Source organism: Brienomyrus brachyistius, chromosome 11 (assembly GCF_023856365.1).
Source record: "Brienomyrus brachyistius isolate T26 chromosome 11, BBRACH_0.4, whole genome shotgun sequence".
NCBI classification, from domain to species: Eukaryota; Metazoa; Chordata; class Actinopteri; order Osteoglossiformes; family Mormyridae; genus Brienomyrus; species Brienomyrus brachyistius.
Genome location: NC_064543.1, coordinates 7,396,061 through 7,423,054, shown reverse-complemented (window position 1 = coordinate 7,423,054; position 26,994 = coordinate 7,396,061). Strand labels below are relative to the sequence as shown.

The 26,994-nt window shown below is 41.8% G+C and overlaps 3 protein-coding genes across 5 annotated transcripts in view; 2 read left to right on the top strand and 1 right to left on the bottom strand.

Annotated features, from left to right (window-relative positions):
* The window catches only part of atp8b4 (ATPase phospholipid transporting 8B4), a 31,871-nt gene extending 20,146 nt beyond the window's left edge, over positions 1-11,725 (bottom strand). The window contains exons 1-5 of one of the 3 annotated variants that reach the window (XM_048969286.1): positions 11,134-11,725; positions 10,499-10,576; positions 5,881-5,948; positions 1,764-1,858; positions 331-389 (exon numbers count right to left, since the gene is read on the bottom strand). In XM_048969286.1, coding sequence (XP_048825243.1) covers positions 331-389; positions 1,764-1,857 — 153 coding nt within the window. In that variant the 5' untranslated portion in view covers position 1,858; positions 5,881-5,948; positions 10,499-10,576; positions 11,134-11,725. Of the gene's footprint in view, positions 1-330; positions 390-1,763; positions 1,859-1,934; positions 3,571-5,880; positions 5,949-10,498; positions 10,577-10,827; positions 10,964-11,133 lie in introns of those variants that run through there. The other 2 variants (XM_048969287.1, XM_048969285.1) reach the window with 2 other exon arrangements.
* Positions 11,726-15,819: 4,094 nt separating this feature from the next.
* Positions 15,820-20,085, top strand: spata5l1 (spermatogenesis associated 5-like 1). Its single transcript, XM_048969432.1, has 8 exons — positions 15,820-17,064; positions 17,162-17,347; positions 17,473-17,631; positions 18,082-18,291; positions 18,454-18,681; positions 18,832-18,966; positions 19,083-19,208; positions 19,873-20,085. The coding sequence occupies exons 1-8, from the start codon at positions 15,991-15,993 to the stop codon at positions 20,011-20,013; spliced, it is 2,259 nt and encodes a 752-aa protein (XP_048825389.1). The 5' UTR covers positions 15,820-15,990; the 3' UTR covers positions 20,014-20,085.
* A 557-nt stretch (positions 20,086-20,642) lies between these two features.
* On the top strand, positions 20,643-22,154 carry LOC125751770 (normal mucosa of esophagus-specific gene 1 protein-like). Its single transcript, XM_049031031.1, has 5 exons — positions 20,643-20,814; positions 20,996-21,071; positions 21,166-21,254; positions 21,505-21,565; positions 21,808-22,154. The coding sequence occupies exons 2-5, from the start codon at positions 21,033-21,035 to the stop codon at positions 21,874-21,876; spliced, it is 258 nt and encodes an 85-aa protein (XP_048886988.1). The 5' UTR covers positions 20,643-20,814; positions 20,996-21,032; the 3' UTR covers positions 21,877-22,154.
* The last annotated feature ends 4,840 nt before the right edge of the window (positions 22,155-26,994 follow it).

The window sequence follows — 26,994 nt, the reverse complement described above, 5'->3', positions numbered from 1 at the left end:
TATTTTATTTGTGAATATGAGTAGAGCCTGTGGACATAATTTAAGCTTAAGCATGGGTATAAATTACAGGGGGCCGGGGATTGTATCCCCCCAGTAATTAAAACCAGCCCCCAAATAATCACAAAATGGGTGGAGAGCTCGATCCTGTCCCGTGTTGAGCCCAAAGTTCCGCCCTGGAGCCGTCGTCGTTTTCTATCCCAAAGATTCTTTTCTACATCAAGTTATTCCCACATTCCTTCTAAGGGCGCCACGCCGACCCTCACCGCGGGTTTTTGACCGAATCGCCCGGCCCACCTTCGCCTCAGCAAGAACAAATACAGAGGTACTTACGGCGTACAGAAACTTTTCATTGTAGCCGCGGTCATTGGCTTTCACGCGCCGTTCCTCCTCTGAAAGACAGACAACAAAGTGGATTAGCTAAAACTTTAATTTAAATACCATATGATCAAAAGGCCAGTCTATACAGTGAGAATTTTAATGAGAACAGTTACTTTGCAGATCAACAGCAATATACCATCTGCTCCCCATTACTGGATGTGTAATCTGCCACAAATCTCTACTTATTCTAATGGTACAGAGAAGGTCACACAGAAACAGGATATGAATACATTTAGGTTCAATACTAATCATATATAAAATGAATGAACGATGGATGTATATTCAGCCAATAAAGAATAAGTCCTACATATAAGAGACATTCTTTTGAAATTCAAGTGCAGCATTACTGCCCAGATTTTATGTTGTCTGATGAACAGACTTCCCAAGAGCTTTTTATATAATGCAGCTTTTCCACGCTGCGAGTATGAATGATTATTTTAATTACTTCTCTTGTCACTGACACTGAATTCAAAACAGCAGGCAGTGAGTTCAGATGATCAGTCCTTTTCTACAGGTATTGACTGACAAGGACAAAGATGCTGTAATTAATACATTTTTTTGCAATTTATATGATTATAAAGGACATTTATTCAGTTCAGCTGACTTGTTTTTCTGCAATACATCCTTTGAGGTGAAACACAATACTTCAGGATCTTTACAAATTAAATTATTCAGTCTAAACTCTAACGCTTTCAGGCCTGCGCAAGGCAGGGAGCATTTTAAAAAAAGATACATTTAAAAACCGAAGGTCTTTGTTTTTTCCCATATCTTACAGAAAATCGATGTTGGAATCAAAGTTTCAATTCCACTAATTCATCAAAACGTTTTCCCTCAGAGGACAGAGTCCAGAATAAAGACGACACTGTTTCTCTTGAAAGTATTTCAGCAAGAAACAGAAAAAAACACGAATTGTGGACATAATTTAAGCTTAAGCGTGGCTATAAACTACGAATCGTGCTGAAACTGTAAAACTGCAAGACAATCCATCAGTCTTGTCCATTTTTTTTTCTCATTGCACTCCAGCTGTTTCTTTTCAGTTGAAATATTCCTCACAGTTTGAGCCGTGCTCCTAAGGTGCATGATTGTGCAATATTGTATTTCCAAAATATTGCCTATAGCCGTGTTTTCCAATCCAGTCCTCTGGGACCCACACACGGTCCACGTTTTTGCTCCCTCCCGGCTCCCTGCCAGGCAGTCCACAGTTTTACTCCTCCAACCAGGAGCTGGTAGGACCAAAAACATGGACTGTCTGTGGGTCCCTGAGGACTGGATTGAGAAACGCCGCCCTATAGTATATGTGTCCAGTAGTGTGCCAATCTAACCCCCCACCATCCAGCTTACTGCACCATACAATTTATTATTATTATTTTGTATTTAAGCCTTACCTTGTCTAGGGTCTTTGCTTGGGGGCGACTGGCCTCCTCTCCAGGGCATTAACACCCTCAGCCATTTCTCTGCCATTTCCTTTGGTGCAGTCATCCTTGTGTAAACAACGCGATAAGTCAGTGTTAGCGAGGCCGTTACCCGGCGAGGCCGTTACCCGGCGAGGCCGTTACCCGGCGAGGCGGGGGCGCATCATGGCGAGCCAGCCACTTCAGAGGAGCGACATGCCCTTCAGCTCTCGGGGACGGCCGTCCCTGAAAATGGCTCGCGTTCCGCAGATTTCAGGAACAACTGTGTTCTTCCACGCTTTGAGGTGATGTGTTTCTGCGAGGCGGTCGCTGAGCTGGAAGGTCGTTCTGGTATTCTGAAGGTGTCTGTACTTGCCCTGCTTTTAATGGGGAACCGGGCCCCCCCCTTTCACTCGCTGTACATACACCTTGACCGAGTCGGATTTTGATTTGCTCAGAAACTGCGCCTGTTCTTCCCCCCAGCAAGACAGCAGAGTAGCAATGGGCTGAAATGGTTTAGAGTGATGTCTTCCGACATCTCTGAAGTTAATCATTTTCCAGCCTGAACATAAATCTAGTTCCCTCCCCCTCAATTTCCCTGCATGGCATTTAGGTTTCTCTGATGCATAAAGTCGGGAATAGCCTCTCCTTTTTACCTGGGGAAGCTCAGGCATGTCCTGTTACGACTGCAACTGCGTTACAGCAAAGCTGTGTACTTTGGTGGTACGAGCAACAGGGTGGAACTGACACTCAGTGTGACCTTTGACCTGGCATTTAACTGGGCTTAGCATCTCAAAAACGTTAGTGATTTTACCTACAAGTATGGAAATATCATTAGGAAATATCACCATCTGAAATATCACCATTACTCATTACCTTTATGAAATGTGGGAGCTGTAGATTCATTAATTCCTTCCACAGCAAAGAGAGCTAAAGACTTAGGGAATTACCAAAGTTAATGGATAATATACTTAATGACGCTCACAGATGGCTGTAGTAACCTGACTACTCAATGAGACTGGTGCATAATTTATGTAAACAAATAAAGAAATAAATGTAACTTATCAGTTCCATTTAAATAACACTGACATTAGCCTACTGTTGATTTTCCAAAGGCCTCCTTAAAGGTCCTTCCCAGCCTGAACCCACTTCAGCCGGAAAGACTGAGAAATCGTGCATTCACGCTTAGATGGCTTCGTTCCGGTCCGCTGTGCCGGGCCAGCGGTGACCAAAGCAAACAAACGACCGGGGAAGTCAAAGCAAACCAGCGGCCAGCAGTGAAACAATCATTCATTAACCAACAAGCCAGACAGCATTTTTGAATCAAAACTGGAAAGAAATGTAAAGCCTATGTGTTACAAAAAAGAACATGAAAGCCTACAAGCTATGGTTAGTCTCCATGGACACTGACTACCTAGAGATAGGATATGTGACTGCAGACAATTAGGCCTCTCTCTCCTAACATCCCCCCACACCATGCGTGCGACTCACACACCACAGCAAGCCTGGCAAGGTAAGACTTTCCACACAGTTAATTGGATCATTTGTTAGATCTTTTTACCCCACAGTCACGTCACATGACTCCTTCCCAGTTCCTGAAAAGTAATGCATGACAAAGTGCCCATCGATCACTGTCAGGCTGAGCCGCTTGGCCCCACGCACTGACGTCACTGCACCTCATTCAGGGGTTCTGTCATTACCAGCAGAAGTACATTTCGGTGCGACATCATTTAACGAGTCAATCGAAATATTGGCAATATAGTGGAAACAACTGTGCCGAGATCTTGTCGCTTGGAGAGCTGCAAAATATCATTCTTTCCAGGAGATCGAATCTCATACCGTTTTAAGCCCCTGTCTCGTCTCAGAATAGCAGGACAGAAAGCCAACTCAAACCACAGAGACATACGACTGACACAGACTGTGCTGCAATCGAATATGAGGTCCCGCAATTCACCAAAACGTGATGGCCTCATCGTCCTGCTTGGCGCAATTCAAACTGTTACGGCCTAAAATAAGCTTTGTGATAAACCTACCGTTTCTGCATCTATTCAACCCCCTAGAAAGCTTTCGGTCTGCCACTGTATCCTACTACATAAGCTGCCTGAATTCATGAGGTGAGAAAATCCTTTATGCTGTGGAAGAATTTGTGAATGACAGAGTAAGCTGGGGGCTGTTTTAGATAAAGTTTATCTCCCTGCACAAGATCTTGCAACATCTGAAGGAGTCTGTCCCTAAAACTCAGCTCAACTTGTCTTAATTTCTACTGTGTACATTCTGCCTGCCAAGGAAAACAGGGCAGCGGTAAGATTCTTGGTGAATAAGGCATGATTAACCTTAAAGCTCCGTGAAATAACAGTGCTCTGACTGTGTGTTTTCGTGGCACTACCCCTGCCCTGCCAGACCAATAATTGAAGTGTTGGTTGTTAGCCTCCCGTTTACTCATTCACTTTTGCGGTTCAGAGGAGAGCAGCTGCAATTAAGTATGCAAAAACACGCTACCCACGGGGCTTGTACACTGCAAATCCCAACTTCTGATATAAATAGCAGCTCCCTGCCAAAACACCAGCTGCAAGATACTTACGCATAATAGGGAAAAACAAACAGACAAATGCAGAGAAACCAAACGAAAGCCACTGGCGAAACAGTGAACGTTTACCTGTCATATCGTCTCTGCAACTGAACACGTCACAGCACCAGTGCACCATAAATGCACACCAGTGTTCAGCAAGTCGCCTTGTTGACCCGACAAATGGAGATTATTAGAATCTCACTAAAGTCCCGGCTAAAGCAAAAAAGAAAATTCCAGACGGACCACAGTCACGTCGCTCCTTCGGGCCCACCGGAACCTCCATACACTGGAGGACTGGATGAGGGAAGCGTCTTCTATATCAGAGAACTGAACGGCCAGCAGATGAGAGCCAATGAAAAGAGGGAGTGCTTGGATGCGTGTCACTCGGAGCACTGCGAGGCCTGTGATGAAGCGATCCGAGACACGCACACAGAGTCACGGGGGAGTTAAAGAGACACGTTACACGACTCAATAAAAACACACAAAATCTAGGTGCTTTGTATTCTTGAACTCATCTGCATCCATTAACTCATGCGGGGAGAGCTGTCAGGTCACATATCCAGGGCTACGTCTTCCCCGGTCAGCTTGTATGACCTGACTTCTGCCCAATAAAGGTCACTCAGCATCTCCCACCTGTCAAACACTGATGCATCACTTTCCCACCTTTCTGTCCTGCTATTCTGAGACGAGACAGGGGCTCAAAACAACAAGAGCTTCGATCTCCTGGAAAGAATGATATTGTGCAGCTCCCCAAGCAACGAGATCTCGGCACAGTCTTTGGAAACAGCTATCAAATTCTGACACAGGGTTAGGAGACTAAATTTAGGGCACCTATTCCAAGATTGTATTTCGCAAATATTGATTTAGAAACGTTAACGCTGTTAAAGAAGTCTGCTTCCAGGAAATCAGATAAACATCAGGGCATGAAAAGTGACTTGACGTTACCACTCCGCATCTTACTGCTGTACGTAGGACAGCTGTGAGGTGAACGGTCACATTCTTCTCACGTACTTAATCACGTCAGCTCATTTTTAGAAATGCACATCAGACATACGCTTATAGTGTATTCTGTATTGCTTTTGGAGAGTGTATTTCTTCAAAATCAATTACACAAAGCACTGCAGAAAAAAAAAACAAAATATAGCTTTTTAGACACACTGATTAATTAAATCTGAAACATGATCAAGGCATGTTCAAATCAAAAAAGGTGAATTTTATCTTTAACTATTTAAATCGTGAATATCAATTTTTATATTTTGTAGTTTTAAAGCCAATTGCACCTTTTTCGCATGGCAGCGTACACAGAGGAGGGCGTCGTCAGCCTGCACAGAGTGCGCAGACCACAATGCCATGGCGATAAGAACGGGCCCTTTTCTGCACCGTGGCTCCCATGGACCCCGTGCGACGCCCTCACACCCCAGCCACACTCGGCAGAAAAGTAAGGCGAGGTTCCAACTGCCGGCCTTTTAATTCAAGTCCCACACTGAAGCTGTGACACACAGCTCAGCGACAAGAAGACAGAGGTAAAACCTTTGATCTTACCAGCGTGTCGACTCTTCTCACAATGCCTCATAGCACCAGGGGACTCCTGGCGAAGTCTACGGGCCTCTCTGCAAAAATCAGCAAAAAAAAAAATCACACGGAATACTTCATTAACTGTTAGCATACAGACCAGTAACATTCGTTAGAATCAATCCATCCACATTTCAGGTCCTGGTGGAGGGGGCCGTCCCAGGGAGCACATGGTATAAGGCCGGGGGATGACCTGGCCGGGATGCCGGGAGAGAATCCGCACGACAGCAGGAGAACATGCAAACTGCACACAGAGTGCAGAAGGGCTATTCAACGGTCAAACAGCAGAGGTGTGAGGTAGCAGTGCTTCCGACGGAGCCTCAGTAACACCCAAGTGTCAAAACTTAAAAAGATGAGCTCTTATCGCAGTAATCCCATTAAAAATGAACTAACCGCAGTCTACTGATATGTTAGCGTAGCCCTTTAGCCTCCATATCTTGACAGCTGGCTGGCACAGTGGGAAGCGCTGACACGACACCTCCAGAGTTTGAGCTCTGAAGTCCACATGTTTTCCCTACATCATGGAGGCTTCCTTTGACATGCACCCATTGACTGTGAGAAAGTACCATGGCCTTGTGCCGTATGCAGCCATGGAAAGACTCTAGCAAACCCCCCCCCCCCACAATACTGTGACGAAGGATAAGCGATTAGAAGATGGATTATGATTATAAGAAAGATAATACAAGTTTTAAAAAAATTTAGCTACCACATAGTGCTAGTACTGAAATGCCAAACAACATTTTTTGGGAAATTCAAACCAGGGTTATTATACTTAACGAAAACTGAAACTAGGAGCGGAAAAATGATGTCTTAAATCGGAATATTTTAAAATATCTAAAAAATAAATATTAAATTTCAAAACAAAAGAAAGCTAAATAAAAACTAAAATAAATAATGCAACACTAACTAAAACGAAATAGAAATGCTGGTAAAATCGCCTTCGGTTTCATTTTCACGCCCTCAATTTGCACTGCGGTTGAGTTGCAATTCACATGACAGCATACCGCCCACAGAAAGCCAAGACTGTTATCCGCCATGTTGGTGCATTTCTCGTCTGACCAAGGTACTCGTGTATAACTGTTTTTATGGGCCGGTCAAGGCTGCGTGTGGTGTTTTTAGCTTCACTAACAGTGTTCACGACAAACATAAAGGATTCATTAGGATCCCAAAAAATTATTAATAACCGTGATCCAGAACGGAGAGATTAAGTATTTTCTAGGGAGAGCCACTGTGCATTTTCTTCGTTCTTCATTCTTCAAAGACACACGCGTGTGCTGTGTGGTTATAAGTAAGTATATGTAAGTGAAAATGTACTCCATTTGTCAAAATATGAGACTGTTGCAGTTACCAAGCTTTGTTTAATGGTTTGCCGTGAGATTTATGTTTATTAATGACACTTATTTCTCCTTTACTCCTGTACATATCGCCAAGGTTAAATCGGGGCTGGTGGAATCGCAAACTACTGCGAGAATCTGTCACACATTCAGTGTTGAGTGAAAAGTTATCGATTTTGGCATTTTGAGTGTAATGGGAGTTTTTGAAATTGGTCTACTGAATTTTGTTTCAGCATTCTTTGGACAATAACCATCTCATTGCTTTACTTTACTTTTTTTATAAATAATCCCCCTCCCTCTCTAACCACTACCCCCCTAGGGCTTTTCACTGGGGGACACATAGGTAGACTTTACTTTCTCCAAAAGTGCCAAATCCCATCAGGTGTGTGCATATTGTAATTAGTGACTGGGCGCATCAATAAACCAGGTCCTTCGCAGCTACGGATACATGAAGGTAATATAATCATAATATACTTGTATGATGCTTCATGTACAGCAGGGACTATTGAGTCTTAGGCTATAATGCATTTAGTGACATTGGCTCTATCTGTAATAACATTTATTTTATTTTTATTTTAATCACACTATAAGCGCTTATAAACTAGACACACTCTGCTGTTACATACAGTAAGTTCTATTTGGCAATAGCTTATTTCAGGTAACTTAATCTTGTATTCGGTTTTATAAATATTGCAATATTACTCTGATATTGTGATATTGCGATGTCATAATCATGCAACCCTAAATATATATTTATTTATGTAATGAATTCTACCATAAAACACAAACAAGTTGGATAAACAACATCCTCTGAAATCGTTTCATACTCATGAACAGAGAAGTAGATAAAAAGTACTCTTACAACTACATTTTCGAAGCACTTGACATTACTGATGTTTGTACAGCGAGATTATTTAATATTTTCAGCTTACTTAGATGGCGTCTACCCTCCATCGACTGCATTTTCCACCATCAATGACGTTGTCACCCGGAACAAAGCTTCTACTAAAGTGGTTTTGGGAAACACCTGTGTAGCTTAACGATGCATCGTACTACGTAAGTTCGCAGTGTCGTTACCTCCGTAGTTTGAACTATGGTTTGCGGAAACTCCTGCGTCGTACTTGCATAGTTCCAATAATGCTAATGTAGTATTAAGAGTATATTTGTTTAGAAAAACCCAAAACATTAGAACATGTGGAAATTAACACAATTAAAAGTCATAAGAAATTCTTCTCTTGTGCACATAGCCTCCGGGTTAGGCTCCCCAAACCTGGAGGACCCCCCGCAACCCTGAAGAGGACAGGAGGTTACAGAAAATGGATGGATGGATGGATGGATGGATGGATGGATGGATGGATGGATGGATGGATGGAAATCCTCGTTTTCTCCAAAAAGTTACTGAAATCTAGATGAACACCGCTTCAGTTCCCAAAGCTCTCCTCGGGGACGTCTCAGTCATTCCATTTATAGGTTAAATTTCACCTTAATTAATCATTTGCAAAACAAGGTGGGTAGTGGTTGAGTCCCAAAATGCATTGGTTTATGGGATGGTTACTGTGGTGACATTAAGAGATCTTTTGAAATGGCCAAGCTGGCACTCATGAACTTGCGTTTACAGTAGATTGTGCTGAGGGTTACATCTGACTGCCTAAACAGACCATGTTGTGAGATCATGCCACTGAGCTTCTCATCCAGGACAGCAACCCATCATTCATAGTCAGAATCCAGCTTCTGGTGTGAAAGCCATGTCACGCCGAATTTCATTTATCATCATCATTAACTAACCACCACAACACAACAGATACACAAGCCGGCCCTTAAACGGGCTTCGCAAAATTTTACTCCATAAACCATAACACTCAGATATACAGCCTGTTCTATCGTGGTTAAAGAAAGTTTATCTCATTGCTCATTTCTCCAACCTTCTTATTGGCCATACAAACAGAAATTCATTGCATGTATTTCAATGCTATATATCAAATTTTAGGGAGATCTTATAAGCAAAATATTACATTATAAAGCGCAATAATAAAAAATTACATTTCATAAGCATTATCAACTTTGATGTCGCCAAAGCACCTCTGGTTGTAGAAGCTGTGATGCAGCTTACGGCCAGACTGCGCTTAGTCGTTCTTAAATGCTGCCCTCCCTGTGCTTTCAGCACAGCCAATATCCACTCTGCAGTCTCACGCACACTCTGCACTTTCCAAACATCCTTAATTAAAACCCAGAGGAGCTCAGAACTCAGCTCCTTCAACTGGGAATTCTGCTGGAAGCTGTTACTTGGTCTCAGCCTCCTACAAGGACTGGCCAACAACGGTTATCATATGACATCTTTCCATGTTCATTTACACCTTATATAATTATAATGGGGGGGGGGGGGAATCAGCCATGCATAACAGTTTTACACGCAGTTCTACTGCGTCCGCAGCAGGACAGATCCCCAATGACCACTAAAAAAAAAAATTGCTTCTGATTGCAATCTGCATTATCGGTGCATCACGCTGCATCTCTGGTGGGTTTTAAAGTCTGCAAATGTATACATGTGATGCCCATTAAAAAGGAAACACGCTAAAGGATAATGCAACCAATAAGGCGCATAGAAAGCTTTTGTCATCCTTAAAATGCTATTTCAAAAGTTTTTGACCAATAATGACAAATAATAAAATACTACTGTATTTGGAATGAATGTGCAGATTAAATAACTAGATTTTCAATTGCAGTTACTCAATACAAACAAATATCTGAGCGGTTGGGAGATTAATGAATGAACGAACAGATTATGGATGGATGGATGGATGGATATTAATACAAGTACCGCTTGCATGTGCCTTGATGTGCCTGAGAGACACTGCCCACCTACTGCATCCTGACAGTCCATTAGTTTCTCTTAGTAATATGACCATCTTGTCCTTAGAATGTCATGCCACATAACTGAGTGTTAAGGAACTCCTGATCACCTTGCTCAGTTTTGCGATTCAAAATCAGGGGTCTCAGTCCGTTGTATGGTATGGTAACAGTATAGTGATGCTAACCACCATGACAGATGACAAGCTGATACCCACATGAAGCAAACTGAGCTTGCAGAGGCCTTCATGCGTTAGATGCAAGTGTAAAGCGATGTCATTCATCTGCTTATCCTACAGTACACTGGTGTCACGGCGTCAGCACACTTCATTTACCCATTTTTTATAGCAACAAAAACCTGAAAAATAAACGAGTATAAAAGACTTGGTGTATAACCATTCATTTACCTGAAAGAATACGCCTTCTCTGGACAGATGTCATTCCAGTTGTTCAAACGCATGCAGCGGTGACAAATGGTTCAATATCTGCAACAGGAAATACAGCGTTTAAAAGAAACGTACAAATAGCATCACTTCAGTTTTAAGTCGAATCAAACACTGATTGCATCATGGAAGTTGGTCGTGGGAAAAAAACTCGCAGGTGTAAATGTTATCGGCAGAACAAAACGAATACGAGTGAGTTACGAAATGTTAAGGTACTAAATTGAATGAAACATACGTCTCGACTGGAAATGAAATACATTCTTAGTCGATAATAACAAGCAATCTACAATTACCACGGTTGCTGGTCTCCTCTGTAACGTTTAGGGTGCAAGTATCTGAGATCATATCACACATCCAGATCATGCGACTAACGGAATGTCTTTTTCCTTCTTCTTTTTGTTCCGTGTTGTTAAATATAAAAAGTCATGAGAAATTCTCTTTAGCGGTTGCACAATTCACCGCCAGCGCAAGATCTGTCGTTAATGTGGAGAAATGAGAACGCTGTACTGCAAAGTGGGGAGAGATTCGCCGCAATAGGGCCAGCAGATGGGCAAAGGCGCGTCGATTATGGTGTGAAAACACGACACTTTGATACTTACAAAATCAGAGGCAAAGGTGGACGTCCGTCCCATTCTACAGCCGCGGCTGCAGCAGACCGCAGTGGAGTGCAGCGGCGCCGCGTCCCTGCAGAAGGCGTCCCTGCCCCGGCACTCCCTCACCCATCACTGCGCCGCAATCAGTCCTCGGGTCACTTTCCACCCGCGCCCATGGGCTGTGCTTCACCAGCGGCAACCTTGGTATCTGAGCAGTAAAACCAGTCGCAGCAAAAAAAGCACAATTTCCACGCAAGACACACGTGCGTTGACGTGCGCGAGGTTCACGTCTTTCGTTTGCGTCTTTCCGAAACTAAAGCGAAAGTGTCTCATAAGGCTCCTCCTCGCATTTCATTTCTTGCTGATAGTCTGGATAGTTACTTTTGTCTTTATGGATTAATTTTGATACTTTAGAGGGATAATTGCATTTCCGAGACACTCGCCTTTATGTTTATTCATATCTGTTGCAACATTTATCCTGGTTAAATATCACCCGCTATCTTATAAGCAAAGGTGCGCTATAATTCGATCGCCATTCATTCAATCAAACGTGCTCAACCTGATAGTTTTATCACCTTAAGGACACCAAGTGCCCTATAGGGTCTGAGAAAACCCAAAACTCTGGGACTGGCGAACCATGACGCCCAGTTCGGGAGTCATCCCAGCCAAAGACCGTTTTTGGGTGTACATATAGCGAAGAGACGGTTTCTATGGTAACCGCTAGCCGCAGCAACATAGTTTGATGAACCAGACAATATATCAAAGCAGAGAGCCTTAGTTTATTGTCTGCATCTAATGATGTCTGCTGTCACCGTGGCCAAAACGCACCAGTCTTTGCCTGTAATTCGACATGCGGCTTTGGATAGATAACTATGAGGCCGTGGTCTCACATGTAGTGCTTATCGATCATAGTGTACATATACACGCGTGCATAAGCATAGTGTGTTTTCATCAGCTATACGCAAAGCTCCAGTTATCAGAACAGAAGCATAAAGGAAAGCGATCGAATGTAACGTGAGCTGTGCGCTACGCATTTCGCATTCGTCCCATGAGCAGTTGTACAATGACAGCAATCTTTGACTTCTATATGAGTTTTAAGATGTCCTGGTTGCCATAGAAACATGGGTTTAGTACATGTATATTATGATGCATTGTTGTTGTCTTTTTATTTCAGGGACGTTTCACTTAAAGCGATTTGCAAAAAAAAAAATCAATAACTCTAAATGTATTCATTCAAATGCTTACAGACACAAATAAGAACATATAAGATATAAAGCATTTTCACTCTGTGGATTATCACCTCGACATCGCATTATTTATAATCATTATTTAATTATATAAATTACAGTTAATATCGGAAACAGCAGAGTAACCATCTTGTTATGCCTTTTACCAGCAAATGAGTTTTCTATCTAAGTGACATTTTTACGTTCTGCTGTGGCCTAGATGTGTCCTTAAGAATATCACACTGGCGTCATAGGCCGTTTCTATTCTCTCCGTTCAGATCTCAGTACTGAAAGTGTTGCGGCGTGTTCATGGTTGTATGTACTTGTGTATCGCCCTCGTCCGATGGCGAGTCTCACTGCAGCTTAAACGATATCTGACGCTATGAAAACGTCAAAAACAGTGCAGCTCAGTGTTTAAACGCGATCCTGAATTCGTGCGGTCGGTTTTCGCACTTTATTATTAATGGTGAGCCTAATAATTACAAACTCAATATCCCCAACCTCAAAAAGTGAATAAGAGAGTAGAGGAAGCAACTGGCAACTGAACCTATTATGTATTTTAACCAGTAGACTACAGAAATGTAGTTATTTAAGAAGTTAAACATTTAATAATTATGTGAGTGAGTAAAATGTGGCACTGAAGATAAGGGCAGGGGTAAAAAATAAAGGCAGCACCTTTTGCAGGGTAACGGAACCAATTATCCTAAAATTGTTTCCTTGGGCAAGTATTTTTGGACGTCTGCTACTTTCAAGGACGTAACTTTGGCTGGATTTGGGGGGCAGGGGTTGTATTAGCTGCAGCTAATACAAAATACAACCACGGCCCCATGGTTTTGATTTATTGGGGGGGGGGGGGGGGCTATAACCCCCCCATCCCCCCATAATTTACGCCTATGACTACAATAGACAGCTAATCTAGGCATCGAGACTACAATGTGATACCACTTGCCAGAATTACACTAGTATATAAGTGCAATGTACATTAATTCGTAATGCATCATTGATAAAACTCAATCTTTCTAACTTTATGGAAAACCTGTTGTATTACCTACCTCACCCACTAGTATGGTGTCCAGGTTACAGCTCACACTGAATCAGCCCCTCTTGGCATCTGAACATTCTGGGGGGAATGTGGCTATAACAGAGAACTTAAATGGTTGGAATAGATGCACGTTTTTATACACACAAGTTTATCTACCAGCAAGAATAACAATGGAAATCAGTATTCTAAATTATATTGTGGCATCACTGGCAATCTTCAACTTTATCTTTTAATATTAAATAAATGTAACCCAATGTAATCCACCCTAACCTCAAGGATCCATTAAAAAGAAGGAAAACATATGAGTCAGCTGGGCTATTCAGCTATTGTTTTGTCGACTAGAGATGATCCAGACATAGCAGCACCTTGACAGTATATTATCTTATCACATTTTCTCACATGTACCAGGGTTATAATAGTTTTCAAATTTGCATTAGTCTTTTATAACTATTTGGTTTTTCATTTTGTTGTTCAGTTTTACTTCAATTTGTTTCTTTTAAGAATGTACAAATAGATTCAGTCTTGTTTTCTAGTTTCAGTTTAGTTTATTTGGTTTCAGTATTAATTTCAGTGGTCAGTACCCTGTTTTGATACCACACTGCAAGTGACTTAGATACTTTCACCCTGCACAAGAAAGCGCTAAGAAGAGAATGTGAAGCATTTCGGTTTCCTGCCCAGACATTCTCTTCCAAACCCCAAACCTCTTTACCGTAACACCACCTTGTTTCTGTAGCTGCGAAGGACCTGGTTTATTGATGCGCCCAGTCCCTGATTACAATATCCACACACTTTGATGGGATTTGGCACTTTTGGAGACAGAAAGTGAAGAAAGTAAAGCAATCAGACAGTTACTGCACGAATCAGTAATTTGCAGTCCTGCCAGTCCTGTTTTAACCTTGACGATATGTACTGGAGTAAAGGTGAAATAAGTATGGTTAATAAACAAAAATCTAATGGCAAACCCCATGGTTTTGGACCCCATGAAGGCCGATCACACTGGGCCCCCAACCCAGCCCAGTCCAATTATATTCCAACATCCCCCCCCAACAGTCCATCAGTAACAATAAACCTATATTATTTTTGCAATTCTATTTAAGTACATTTACTTATTGGTTTATTAAACATAACAGGAACACTGTGAATTTATACATAAAATAAATAAATGATTCTAAGTATGATCCGCAAGCATTTTAATAATACGTGCCTAGATTTCTGAGGAATTCTCTTGAGAGTTCCGATGGAACTGTAAATGTATAGAGGCAAAACCTGGATTAATTTATGTACTTATTAATTACCTATTTAGCTTATGATTCTGTCATCACAGTACATGGTCATAATAGTATCTAATTCTTACCTAACTTATTCCTAATATTGTGGGTCAGTCATCTCAATAAGTGTGTGGTCATACTAATGTTTATATTTATTTATGTATTTTTTTTATTTACTTGCAATACTTTTTTCTATCTAAAACGACACTGCTAGTAGCCGTTAGATGGCGCCAACGTACCACGGGAATGTAGCTTTTCGTCATTCGGTCTTATTTTCAGACTGAGAAACCTGAGAGTCCAGATGTTTCTCTATGTACAACTAATCTTGCCAGGCAGGTGACGCTTTGGTAACTTCAACATATTGTACTCTCAAATACTTGTTTGTTTGCAAAATATAAATCATGTCACTTCCTACTGCTTAGTCCTATTTAGGGTCCCCACGACGACACGGGGAAAACATATGAACTCCGCTCACAGTAACCCGGGGGAGATTCGAACCAGGTCCCAGATGTGTGAGGCGACAGTGTTAACCACTGCACCACCGGTTTAGAAACATGTCGTATGGATATGTATTTAAATTAAAATTCCCTTTCGAATGTAGTACAGCGCAGCTCAGTTCGGAGTCACTGGAAAGAAATATGTCGTTGGCAGTAATCTTTGTAATTTTCTTTACCTGAAGTAGTGTTCGTGTTTAAAACTTAAATAGTACAATTACATATTTACCTAACTATTCATATTGTAAAACTTTTTGGTTGTCATGAAGTGGTTTCGATGATATTCACTGATTAAACGGGCTCCGATTTCGTTGAAGTCTGTTACAAAAAGTAATGCCATTTAATAAGAAGTATACTTTCCACAATAACCTTCATTACAATCACCTCCACTGTACATTCCGCGCGAAGACGTGAATGGGGTTCAAATTAGACATCGCGAGAAGTGAAGGACCAATCGGAAATAAAAAGTTGGCCGTCCATAACTGTACGGTTTCAAGGTATTGTTTTTTATATTATATTTCTTTTTCGGTACAAACTTTACGGTCCTAAACAGTAATATCGCAGTAAGTGTGATATAAATTGTATTTAATTGGCTTGCAATTTTGTAATATAAATATACAATTGTGAAATTTTACCAAAAAATCATGGTTAAGCTTATGGTTGGCCAGTTCATTCTGCTAGAAACGCATGGCTGTTTACATTAGTACATAAACGTTGTCAGTAGGGATAGCTTAAAGATGAACGCGTGTAGCGGTTTGCATTATTTTGGTTATAGAACACTATGTTTGGGGGTAATTCATTCTTTTCATAATTAATGCAGTGAACCTTTTTCCATGGAGGACATCAGTTTGAAGGTTCTTCCTTTGGATCCACCTGACATAGGAACACAAAGATGCAGAATGGGGCCGATGTTGATGGCATATCTAGGGCTGAAGATTGGATCTCCTGTTCTAATTACGACTCCAGGAGGCGATTGTTTGTGTACGGCATGGCCAAGAAGTGATCTTGCTGAGGGATTTTTGCAGTTCGACAATAAATGTGCCACAGCAGCCTTCATCCCGCTTTCTCACAGAAACTTCTCTGTTAGCCGAAGCCAAATGACAGCGCTAACTTGCCCGAAACTGAAGAATGTGATAATTAAAATTGTTCTTAAAACGATGGAGTTCAAGAACAGCTTATCACCCAATTTAATTCACGACCTGGTTAAAGATATGCTCAAAGGCACTTACGTGTCGGAGAAGCACATTGTAAGCGTGAGTCATCTAGAAACTCCAATTCAGTTGGTTGTTATTGAGTGTTTAGATCCGAGCTCCAGTGATGGAGGTCTTATCACCGCTAAAACCAGCATCAGCATACAGCAGGTACAGACTCACAATAGATATAAAAGTCAGCAATTCAAGATGTCTAGCATCAGTTTAGGAGGGATGGAGGAAGTGTTTGCTTCACTTAAGGAAATTCTTAATTTACCACTTCTCTATCCAAAGACATTGCAGAAGCTGGGCCTTTCCCATCCTAAAAATGTGTTACTTATTGGACCTCCAGGGGTTGGCAAGACCATGCTGGTAAGGAGCGTGGTTCAAGAGGTCGGTGCTTCCTTGGTCACAATAAGTGGGCCTGTGATTCTTGGTTCAAGGCCGGGAGAGAGTGAAGAAAATCTAAGGGGTGTGTTTCTGCAAGCTAAAGAGGCTTCTTCTGAAGGTCCGTGTGTTCTGTTCATTGATGAAATTGATTCCTTATGCCCAAAGAGGGCCAGTTCAAGCAATGCACCTGAGAACAGAATTGTGGCACAGCTGTTGACTCTGATGGATGGTATTGGCAGAGAACAGCATTTTGTTGTCATTGGAGCAACTAACCAACCAGATGCTTTAGATCCTGCCTTGAGGAGACCTGGCAGATTTGACAGAGAGGTGAAAACATTTTTTGTTTTGTTGCAATGTTGTAAATATTGTCATTCTCACAAATGACTTTATGATGCGACGGGGTTTTTTTGTTTTAATTGCCTAGGTCATCATTGGTGTGCCTACGCTTCATCAGAGAAAATCTATTTTAGAGTTGCTGGGCTCAAAAATGACCCTGTCCAGCGATGTGGATTTGGTCACGTTAGCAGAGATGACCACAGGTTTCGTGGGAGCCGACTTGAGCGCCCTCTGCAGGGAAGCAGCTTTGCACGCCGTCCTCCGGGGCTCGCAGGTACCACGCAAACTGCCAGGCAGGCCAAGGAGGACACAGGCTCTGTCTCCTTAACAGATGCACGGGTTGTTAATATGACGATGCTATGAATATGACTGCTGCTGACCTCTGATCTTCCTCTGCAGGGCGCTGACAGTTATTCTTTGGACATGCAGCACTTTCTGGAGGCCCTCAAAAAGGTCCAGCCATCCTGTCTGAGGAGCAGCATCGGTCTGACTGAGTTTAAGCCTCTCAGCTGGGACCAAATAGGTGGTTTGGAGGATGTCAAACTAAAAATGAAACAGGTATTGAAGCAGCATGTTCTACATGAAACCCTTTAAGCTAAAACAATATATAATGTTTATATATGTGCCCTTGAGAGGTGAAGTGGGCTATCCCACATTTTTGACCCCTACCCCCTTTTTATTTAATATTTTCAATTGGATAAGTTGTTATTATCTAAGTCATACCTCTGTGCTACCTATGATATATATCAATTGTAGGATATAGGCACACTGATTTTTCTAAAAAAAATTTCAACTTTGGAGGTCATTTTCTCAAAACTTTGTTTTTGTGGGATAGCCCAGTTTACCTCTCAAGGGCACATATAAGCTAATAAAATGAATTAATCAATAAACAATGTTTAGGTAATTAAAATTAATTGTGAATGATTAATGTCCTTGGAAGGCGTTAATCTCTGTTTAACATTGTTGCACTGTATTCTTACATATGTGCATGCTCTTGTCTTCTGGAAGAGTATTGAATGGCCGATGAAGTTTCCTGAGGCATTTGTGCGACTTGGTCTGCCACGCCCACGAGGCATTCTGCTGTACGGCCCCCCAGGGTGTGCCAAGACCACACTGGTGAAGGCTGCGGCTAGCTCCACCCACTGCGCGTTCCTGTCTGTCAGCGGCGCTGATCTCTTTTCCCCATTTGTTGGGGATTCTGAAAAGATTCTGGCTCAGGTCTGCTGCTCTTTACAATTTTGACCTCTGACATCAGATGACCTTCTGGGCATCTTTGACCGTATTCAATTAAGTAGTAGCTAACGTTTACATTTCTTAGGTTACTGTTAATGTGAACAATGTGTAATATCTCTGTAATATCTACAATTAATATCTCTACAGCTTTTTCGTCAAGCTAGAGCCTGTGCCCCATCCATCCTTTTTCTGGATGAAATTGACACCCTCTTCGGCTCCCGAGAGGACAGCACAGCTCACAGTGTCCAGGCAAGGGTGCTCTCTGTGCTTCTGAATGAGATGGATGGCGTTGGGCTGAAGGCCGTGGAGAGGAGGGGCTCAGAGCGGCAGCTGTGTCTCACAGGAGGCTCCATCGATCTCTGCCCAGAGCAGCAGGTGACCGTGTGACTTCCACCAGACGTGCCATTAGAAGAATGCTTTCGCACTAATACAGCTTCTTGATATTTACCTTCTGTAACGCAGGGTCCTGCTCAATGCATTCTTCAAAACTGACGTCCCCCTTGTACAACCTTGTAAACGTTTCAGATGGACTTCCATGAAGTTTGCAACAAGGACGTCATAGTAGTTGCTGCGTCAAACAGACCCGATGTCTTGGACACTGCCCTGCTCCGACCTGGCAGATTAGATAAGATCATCTTCGTGCCACCCCCTGACCTGGAGGTAGGCAGTTCAAACAACATGTTTCTTTTAAAAGTGTATCTGCTTGTTGATTAATACGAGCAGATTGCAGGTTCAAGGGAGGCTTTTGCCGATGTTGATCTGGGTGTATTTCACAGGCACGACGAGCCATTCTGCAGATCTGTACGGAAAAGATGCCGTTAGAGGCGGACGTGTCTCTGGAAGAGTTGGCTCAACACACCCATTTATTTTCCGGCGCTGACCTGGAGAACCTTTGCAAGGAGGTAAAGAAATCTTTGCTTCTGACCACTTAACCCAGAAGAATGACATAGGACAAGTGGGTATAGAATATGGACGAATGGGCAGAATTACAAAAAGCATATTTCCTGTGGGGTGTTTCACGTTGGATAGTTTTAAAAAGAAACAAGTAATTTTTCAGATTGACAACTAATGATCTGAGAAATGAGGTGTAGATGCCCACAGAGCTTATGTTTATCCTGCACTGCCAGTCGCAGGCCAGTGTAACCCAAAGAGACCCTGGGGATGCAGCATGTCCCTGCGTGACGGTGTATGATGATCTCATTCACCATGGGCCTCACGGAATCCTCCACAGTCACCTTTTGCTTTGGATGTTTACAGGCTCTGTGTTCCCATCCCCACCCACTTTAGAGGTCACTGGTCCTGCTCCCTTTGATTCACCAGTATTGAATCGCACCTGCACTAAATTATTCATCTTCTTCCTTGTTTGTACCATCAACACTCCACTCTGTGCTTCATCTTTATTGTCTTTGCTTATTTGTTTTTTAATATTACATATGAGGGATCTATAAAGTCATGTTCTAGCTTAAATCGCCTAGTTGATGAGGTTGAAATATTTGCTCATGTAAAAGCTGTTAGTCGTTCTTTTAACCCATTTATCTCATTTTTTTGTATTTCTGTTCTTTTTAGGCAGCCCTGATGACCTTGCAATACGAGGGCATGGATGCCCCCAAAATAAAACATGAATACTTTCAGAGATCATTCCAAAGCATGAAACCTTCCCTAAATGCCCAGCAGCTAGATCATTATAAACATTTGTTCACGAGTTGAGTGTCGTTTGCTACCTTTTACATTTGTGGTGTATGCAGATGTTTATAATAATAATAAAGATTTTATCTCTTATGATTCTGTCTGCCGAAATGTTTGTTGGATGATACATGTATGCGTAATTTGGTTGGTTTTGTCTTCATGAAATAACACGGTACTTTTACCGCTGAGACCAGCATATATTTTGCCTTAATATAATTGGCATAAAATATATTTTAAATAATTTGTTACATTTGGTTAAGTCACGGTAATTGGATCGTTCGTTGTTATTACGTAAAATTATAAAAAATATATTCCCTTTTATGGCACCACTATATTTATGGCGACCAAAGGAAATCTTGGACAAAAATCTATAACATATCTGACAGGTGGTAGTGTACAAACCTTGTTTTTGGTGGACTCTCTTAAAGTTTATCGGCGGCAGTTGGCAGTTTTAATTGGGAAATGATTGAAGGATTTAAAAAAAAATAAAAAATTGCCGTCCGGAACTAATGCTTGCTACAGCGGTCAGGCTTCTGTAAGGTGATTAAACATGCAGCTAATGAGCGCAGCGGCTGGTTCGGGTGCAGTGCCCTTTGACGCCAGAAGAGGGAGCTCGAGGTCGATTCTGGACCAGTTCATCACTGACCGACTTAACTGAAAATAGGAGGATGTGTCTCCTCCGATAAGTTTCGATATGCGACGCGAAGCTTGTCTACGTGCCTTTGCTCTCGTATCACCTCGGGGACGCGGTATATCAGCACGCGCGAGCAGGAAGCGGCGCGAGCAGGACGCAGCGCTCACAGCCACCTGACGCAGCAGTAGGTAAGTAGTGGCTAGAGGGACCTGAGCTATTTATTAAGAATAATTGTTAAAATCAGGAAATATTTCGTAAAAATATATCTAATGCAAGCGTTATTGTATTTATCTTCAGATGAGCTAAATTATAGTAAATCCATCTTGTCAGACATTAACTTTTTAAATAAAATAATCCTCTCCCCTAAAGACATCACTGGAATATTGTAGCACATCACTGGAGCAAAATGTCTGGATTTTTTGCCATGTTGAGAAAAAAGAAAGAGGTGAGTTTTCTGCCATAATCGTGTTTAATTAGAGGTTTCGCAAGTGTTGAGATGATGCTGATGTTGATTTATATCGAATGTAATTATTTCCTAGTTGATCCCTCTGATTGGATGTATGGTGTTTGCAGCGACCGGAGCCACATCCGCGTCAATTTACTTCTTACTCACAAAACCAGATGTAATGTAAGAGCGCTCATTTAATCTGGAACTTTTTTTAGACAATTCAACCTTCGGTTGTATTCAGTGGTGTTTTATAATTAATTATTTATTCCATAAATAAAATATATATTCTTGCGGAGTACATTACATATTAACCATAACTGTCTGTGAATGATTTTCGCGTTTGTAAAATAATTGTAACTTTTAGTAAAATGACATTCAGTTTTCAGAGTCGAATAGACCTTACAAATAACCGGATAAAACATTTTTTCAGCATAAACAAGAAAAATAACCCAGAGCCTTGGGAGTGCCTGGATCCTTCCAAACCTCAGAAGGTAAATGTGGGCACGTAATGGCCGTTTAATTAAACACCTGTTTGCCGAGTGTTTTTTTCAGGCTTGTTTTCTTTATGACTGTGTGCTCAAAATGTCTCTACGTGATGCTATGAGCATGACGATAAGTAACGACCTTGAATGACTTTGCTCTACTAGAGAAGCATACAGAATTGTAACTTAGGGGCAGGTCCTCCGCTAGGAGCTCGGTGTCCTGACTGGCCTCTCTTCCTGGTGTTACGTAGCTGATTACCATCAATCAGCAGTGGAAGCCAGTAGAGGAATTGCAGCTGGTGAAGAGTTTGACGAAGTGAGATTTACCCTCGCCACAGGGCTTTGGGCCACGGAGCTGCACCCCAACTCCCCATCAGTCCATCGGAATCATCTCTGCACAGACTAAACTCAGTAAATCAGTGTGCGGAAATGCTTCTGCTGCATTGGTGGGGTCCAATCGTGCTCAGTTCTGCTCTGCAGGACAAGCAAGGAGCTTAAATTAGCTCCTGGGACACATATGCACCTTCTCCTGTACTTATTTAATATGACTCCACAAATGACGTGATAATATTAATGTGAAATAAATTATTCTACCTGACATTTTTGCCTCTTTTTTCTGTTGCAACAGATTTATCACTAAATGGCATTCAGGCAATAACAAAACTACTCTTCACAAATTATAAAATGCATGTCTGCTAGTGTCTGTCTAGGGGCAGCCTCCCTTCACTGTCCTCCTCATTGTGATTAAACTGCATTTTTGGCAAAATCTTCACTGTGGAAAACATCCAGATTCCAGTCAGAGTTATGGCATCCAAGCAAAGAACATTCATATAAATTTCACCGTACGTAAGACAGAGAGATGGCATTGAGTCGTAATGTCTGCCAAACATCCATCTGTTAAGTGCAATTATAATTTTCCTTTACTGTGCCGTAGCTTGATTCTCCCAGACAGATTAAAATATCACTCTCTGTTGTGTTTTCAATTACTCTAATGCACAAGAGTAATGAACGTGCTTTCTGCTTATGGGATGCAGTCCAAATTCACTATAATAATGCTCATATTTTTTCCTTTCACTTTTATCAAGGAAGTGTTTTGAATTAGAATACAACACGAGGATATGGACCAATTTTTAAAGTGATTTGCCTCAGTTAATCACCATTCCCATAAACAGAAGTATATACAAAATGGGTTGTTACCTTGCAGTGAAGAAACGCTCACTTTCTAGTTTACTGAGTTCACATTTAGTGTGTTTGTTTGTTACAGAGCTGTAAGAATTACCAATAAGTAAAAAAAAAAAAGTGTTTGCTGGGTGATGCTGATGAAGGGGTCACCTGTTGTCATTATTGTTGGAGCCTGAGGGTTGTTGGTTCGAGGTCCTTACTGTTGAATCCTAGCCTTAATTAATGTAGAAAAACATCAGACTGCTTAGGTAAAGTAAGAGTGGTTTTGGGTAAAAGCTTCAACCAAGTAACATTATGAAAAATCTCTAATCATTTCAAATATAATCTTTTTTATTACACTGATCGAGAAATTTTTACTTTCTGTTTCACAAATCAAGATCTTATAGTGTTGTTTGTGCTGAATTCAAATATCTAAACAGAATTTACCTATCATGCTAGTATACAATATGTGCCATATTGCAAGTGACTTATTTACAATTTATCAAGCGTATCACTTGGCCTCAGAAACATCCCCCTTAAGCATTCAGCAGAAGTCAGCCAGCAAACTGGGACTCCACTGGCCTTAAAATCATTTTTCCATATCAGTGAGAGGGCAGGAACTTGTCTCTACATGTCAGCTACTGCCTGGTACAGCCTGTAAACTCGGGCAAAACACACTTCATTACAGCACTCTTCATTAAAATTCCAAAAATGTTCAGAAATAAAATGTTTTATTTAATTTATGTTTATATTTTTATTTAAAATATGCCCATGCATTCTTCATAAGAAATTTCAGTTTTCAAAATAGTAGCAGTCCGACATCGCGAACCTGATAAATCACTGTTTTTGGTAAAAATTATATTTCTACATGGCAAATAATTTGCACTACTTGAACAGGAAGACTCTAACTACAGGCTTCCATACTCTAACTACAGGCTGTGTAAAGGGGCGTGTTCAAAATAATACCATTGTGAAGTTCAATTAGTGAAGCCATTCGTTCTGTGAGAAACCAGGTGCCAAATATAGGCCTTATTTAAGTAAGGAAGGCAGCAAATGTTGTACATGTTGGTTATAGTGCATGTCTCTCTGAAAATCTGAGTAAAATGGGTCGTTCCATACATTGTTCAGAAGAACAGCGTACCTTGATTAAAAAGTTGATTGGAGAGGGGAAAACATACAAAGAACTGCAGAAAATGATAGGCTGCTCAGCTAAAATGATCGCAAATGCTTTAAACCGGCAACCAAAACCTGAAAGACGTGGAAGAAAATGAAAAAGTACCATTCGAATGGATCGAAGAAAAGCCAAAGTGGCAAAGACTCAGCCAATGATCAGCTCCGGGAAGATCAAAGTAGGTCTAAGGTTACCTGTAAGTACTGTTACAATCAGGTGACGCCTGTGTGAAGCCAAGCTATGTGCAAGATGCCCCCGCAAAGTCCCGTTGCTGAAAGGAAGCCGTGCTGAAGAGATTACGATCTGCCAAAGAACACATTGACTGGCCTAAAGAGAAACGGCGCAACATTTTGTGGTCTGATGAAAGCAAGATTGTTCTTTTTGGGTCTAGGGGCCGCAGACAGTTTGTCAGACGTCCCCCAAACACTGAAATCAAGCCACAGTACACTGTGAAGACAGTGAAGCATGGTGGTGCAAGCATCACGATATGGGGGTGTCTCTCATGCTACGGTGGCAGGCCTATTTATCGCATACCGGGGATCATGGATCAGTTTGAATACCTCACAATACCTGAAGAGGTCCTGTTGCCGTATGCCGAAGAGGCAATGCCCTTCCAATGGGTGTTTCAATAAGACAACGACCCCAAACACACCGGTAAACGAGCAATATCTTGGTTCCAGACCAACAAGATTGACGTTTCGGAGTGGCCAGCCCAATCACTGGACCTTAATCCAATAGCAGACTTGTGGTTTGACATCAAAAATGCTGTTTCTGAGGCAAAGCCAAGAAATGCAGAAGAAATGTAGAATGTGGTCCAGTCATCCTGGGCTGGAATACCTGCTCGCAGGTGCCATACACCCCATACAGCACAGATGCGCAGCAGTTCTCAGAGACTGTGGTTATACAACTAAATATTAGTTCAAGGATTCAAAGGAAAATAAAATCTTAAAACATTCTTCCACTCATACTGCTATTTTTTTGAGCAGCCTAATATTCCCTTTCCTTCACTTCCTGTAAAGGAATAACACAAATGTGATGAATTTCTCTTAATGTTTTGATTTGGAATAGAATCTGTAGTGTCCCAGTGCATCTGCTTGTATGGAAATTAAAAATATTATAAGGATTTTCAGGGGTGGCATGGTGGTGCAGAAAACTAATATTTTATGTTAAATCTTGGGGGGGCAAACGAATAATTATGAAATGTGAGGGGGGCACGTCCCCCTCAGATTTAATGGCAGCGACGCCCATGATTATAACAAAATTGTCCGTTTCTCTATCTGGCATAAGGGAAACAGACCCCTGTGAAGCAGGTTCTTTGGCCTTCAGACGGGCTAAAGCACTTCCTATCCTACACATTAATGTTAATGCCACTGACTAATAATGACTCTGCATTTTTTTTTGGAAGAAGGAAAACCTGAAAGACTTGGGGGCGGAGCCGATTCATTTAGGATACAGAAGCGGCACTCGACACACCTTTAGCAAAAAAAATACATTCCCGTCTCGGGTGCCACTATGGAGTGAGGTCCACACTGTACTACTGATCCATTCCATCCATTAAAAAAGAACAACATCCCAGCCTTGTGGTCTTCATGACATCACAGTTCATCTTGGATCAATTCATCCATGCCTGGAGCTCCTTCCACCATGTGAGAAGCATCGCGTCAAATTCTCTTGTGTGGTTCCCGGTGGGGGAAGGAGCTGGCTAATCGCATCTGGCCATCAGACTCCCTCTCCATCTATATGAAACAACCTGGGACCCATCTGTTCCACGGATTCCTCCGCTGGCCTGACGTCTCTTTACACTCCATGAATGTAGCATTTACTGGCTCGCACATAGTTTTACTAGGTTCCTCCATTGAGTTATGTGCAGTTCCACAGCTCTTTGTGTAGTTCCTGCTCTAATAACTGCTCATTCCTGCACCTGGGCATTGACTGGGAAGCTCAGCCTAGCTGCACTGATATCTAGTTGACGCCTTGATAGCATAAATGCTTACGATGTGCTATTTGCCTCACTTGATACGTCGCTTTTGACAAAAGCATCTGCTGAGTGTGTAAATGTAATGTTTACTATAGAGACAAAAGTATTGGGACACCTGGCCATTACACCCACAGGAGCCAAATCCATAGGCATCAGTATGAAGTTGGTCCCTCATTGCAGCTATAACAGCTTCTGCCAAGGCTTTCTACAAGATTTTGGGGTGTTTCTGCGGGCTGAGGTCAGGGTTTGGTGTGAGCCAGTTAAGTTCTTCCACACCAAACTCATTCAGCCATGTCTTTATGGACCTTGCTTTGTGCACTGGGGCACAGTCATGCTGGAGCAGAAAAGGGTCTCCCCCAAACTGATCCCACAAATAGAATTATCTAAAATGTCTTGGACCGCATACCAACAGAGCCTAGACCCCAACCCCACTGAACACCTTTGGGATGAGCTAGAACAGAGATTGGGAGCCAGGCCTTCACATCCAACATCAGTGCCTGACTTCACAAATGGATGAATCGGCAAAAATCGGATTCTGGATGAATCGGCAAAAATTCCCACAGACACGCTCCAAAATCTTGTGGAAAGCCTTTCCAGAACATTGGCAGTTGCTATAGCTGCAAAGAGGGACCAACGCCATATGGATGCCTATGGATTTAGAATGTGATGTCATAAAAGTTCCTGCGGGTGTAATGGCCAGGTGTCCCAATACATTTGTCCACATAGCGTATTTAACTCCTATTTAAAGGATTAATTTAAATTGCCGTGTGGCAGTTTGTTATAGATTTGTTATCCAATTCATATGATCATAGAGCTTTAATGTTTTAATGTGTCCAGGAAGTCAGTTTTTTTCCCCACTTCTGTAGTTTAAACAAGACAAGCAGGTATTTTGGAGGTACGACAGAAACTCCTTAAAGTAAAGTAATAAGTAAAGATGAACATAGGTTGTGTGTGTTGATGTTTGCGGTTTATTCACCTGAAATCCTGAAAATATCAGTGCTGATGCACCTCAGAGGATGTAAACAAAGTCTAAACGTATGTTGGTTTTGAAAACTGATTTTTTTTTAACCAAATATAAACAAGGTGAGAGGCACTTTGCTTATGTCCATGGAAACAGCCGTTCATGTA

Coding starts and splice junctions, on each gene's coding strand:
- LOC125751770 (XM_049031031.1), top strand. CDS start 21,033: ATGTCTGGATTTTTTGCCATGTTGAGAAAAAAGAAAGAG. Junction 21,072..21,165: donor TGTTGAGAAAAAAGAAAGAG/GTGAGTTTTCTG, acceptor ATTATTTCCTAG/TTGATCCCTCTGATTGGATG. Junction 21,255..21,504: donor CTCACAAAACCAGATGTAAT/GTAAGAGCGCTC, acceptor ACATTTTTTCAG/CATAAACAAGAAAAATAACC.
- spata5l1 (XM_048969432.1), top strand. CDS start 15,991: ATGGAGGACATCAGTTTGAAGGTTCTTCCTTTGGATCCACCTGACATA. Junction 18,682..18,831: donor ATCTCTGCCCAGAGCAGCAG/GTGACCGTGTGA, acceptor TAAACGTTTCAG/ATGGACTTCCATGAAGTTTG. Junction 18,967..19,082: donor TGCCACCCCCTGACCTGGAG/GTAGGCAGTTCA, acceptor TGTATTTCACAG/GCACGACGAGCCATTCTGCA.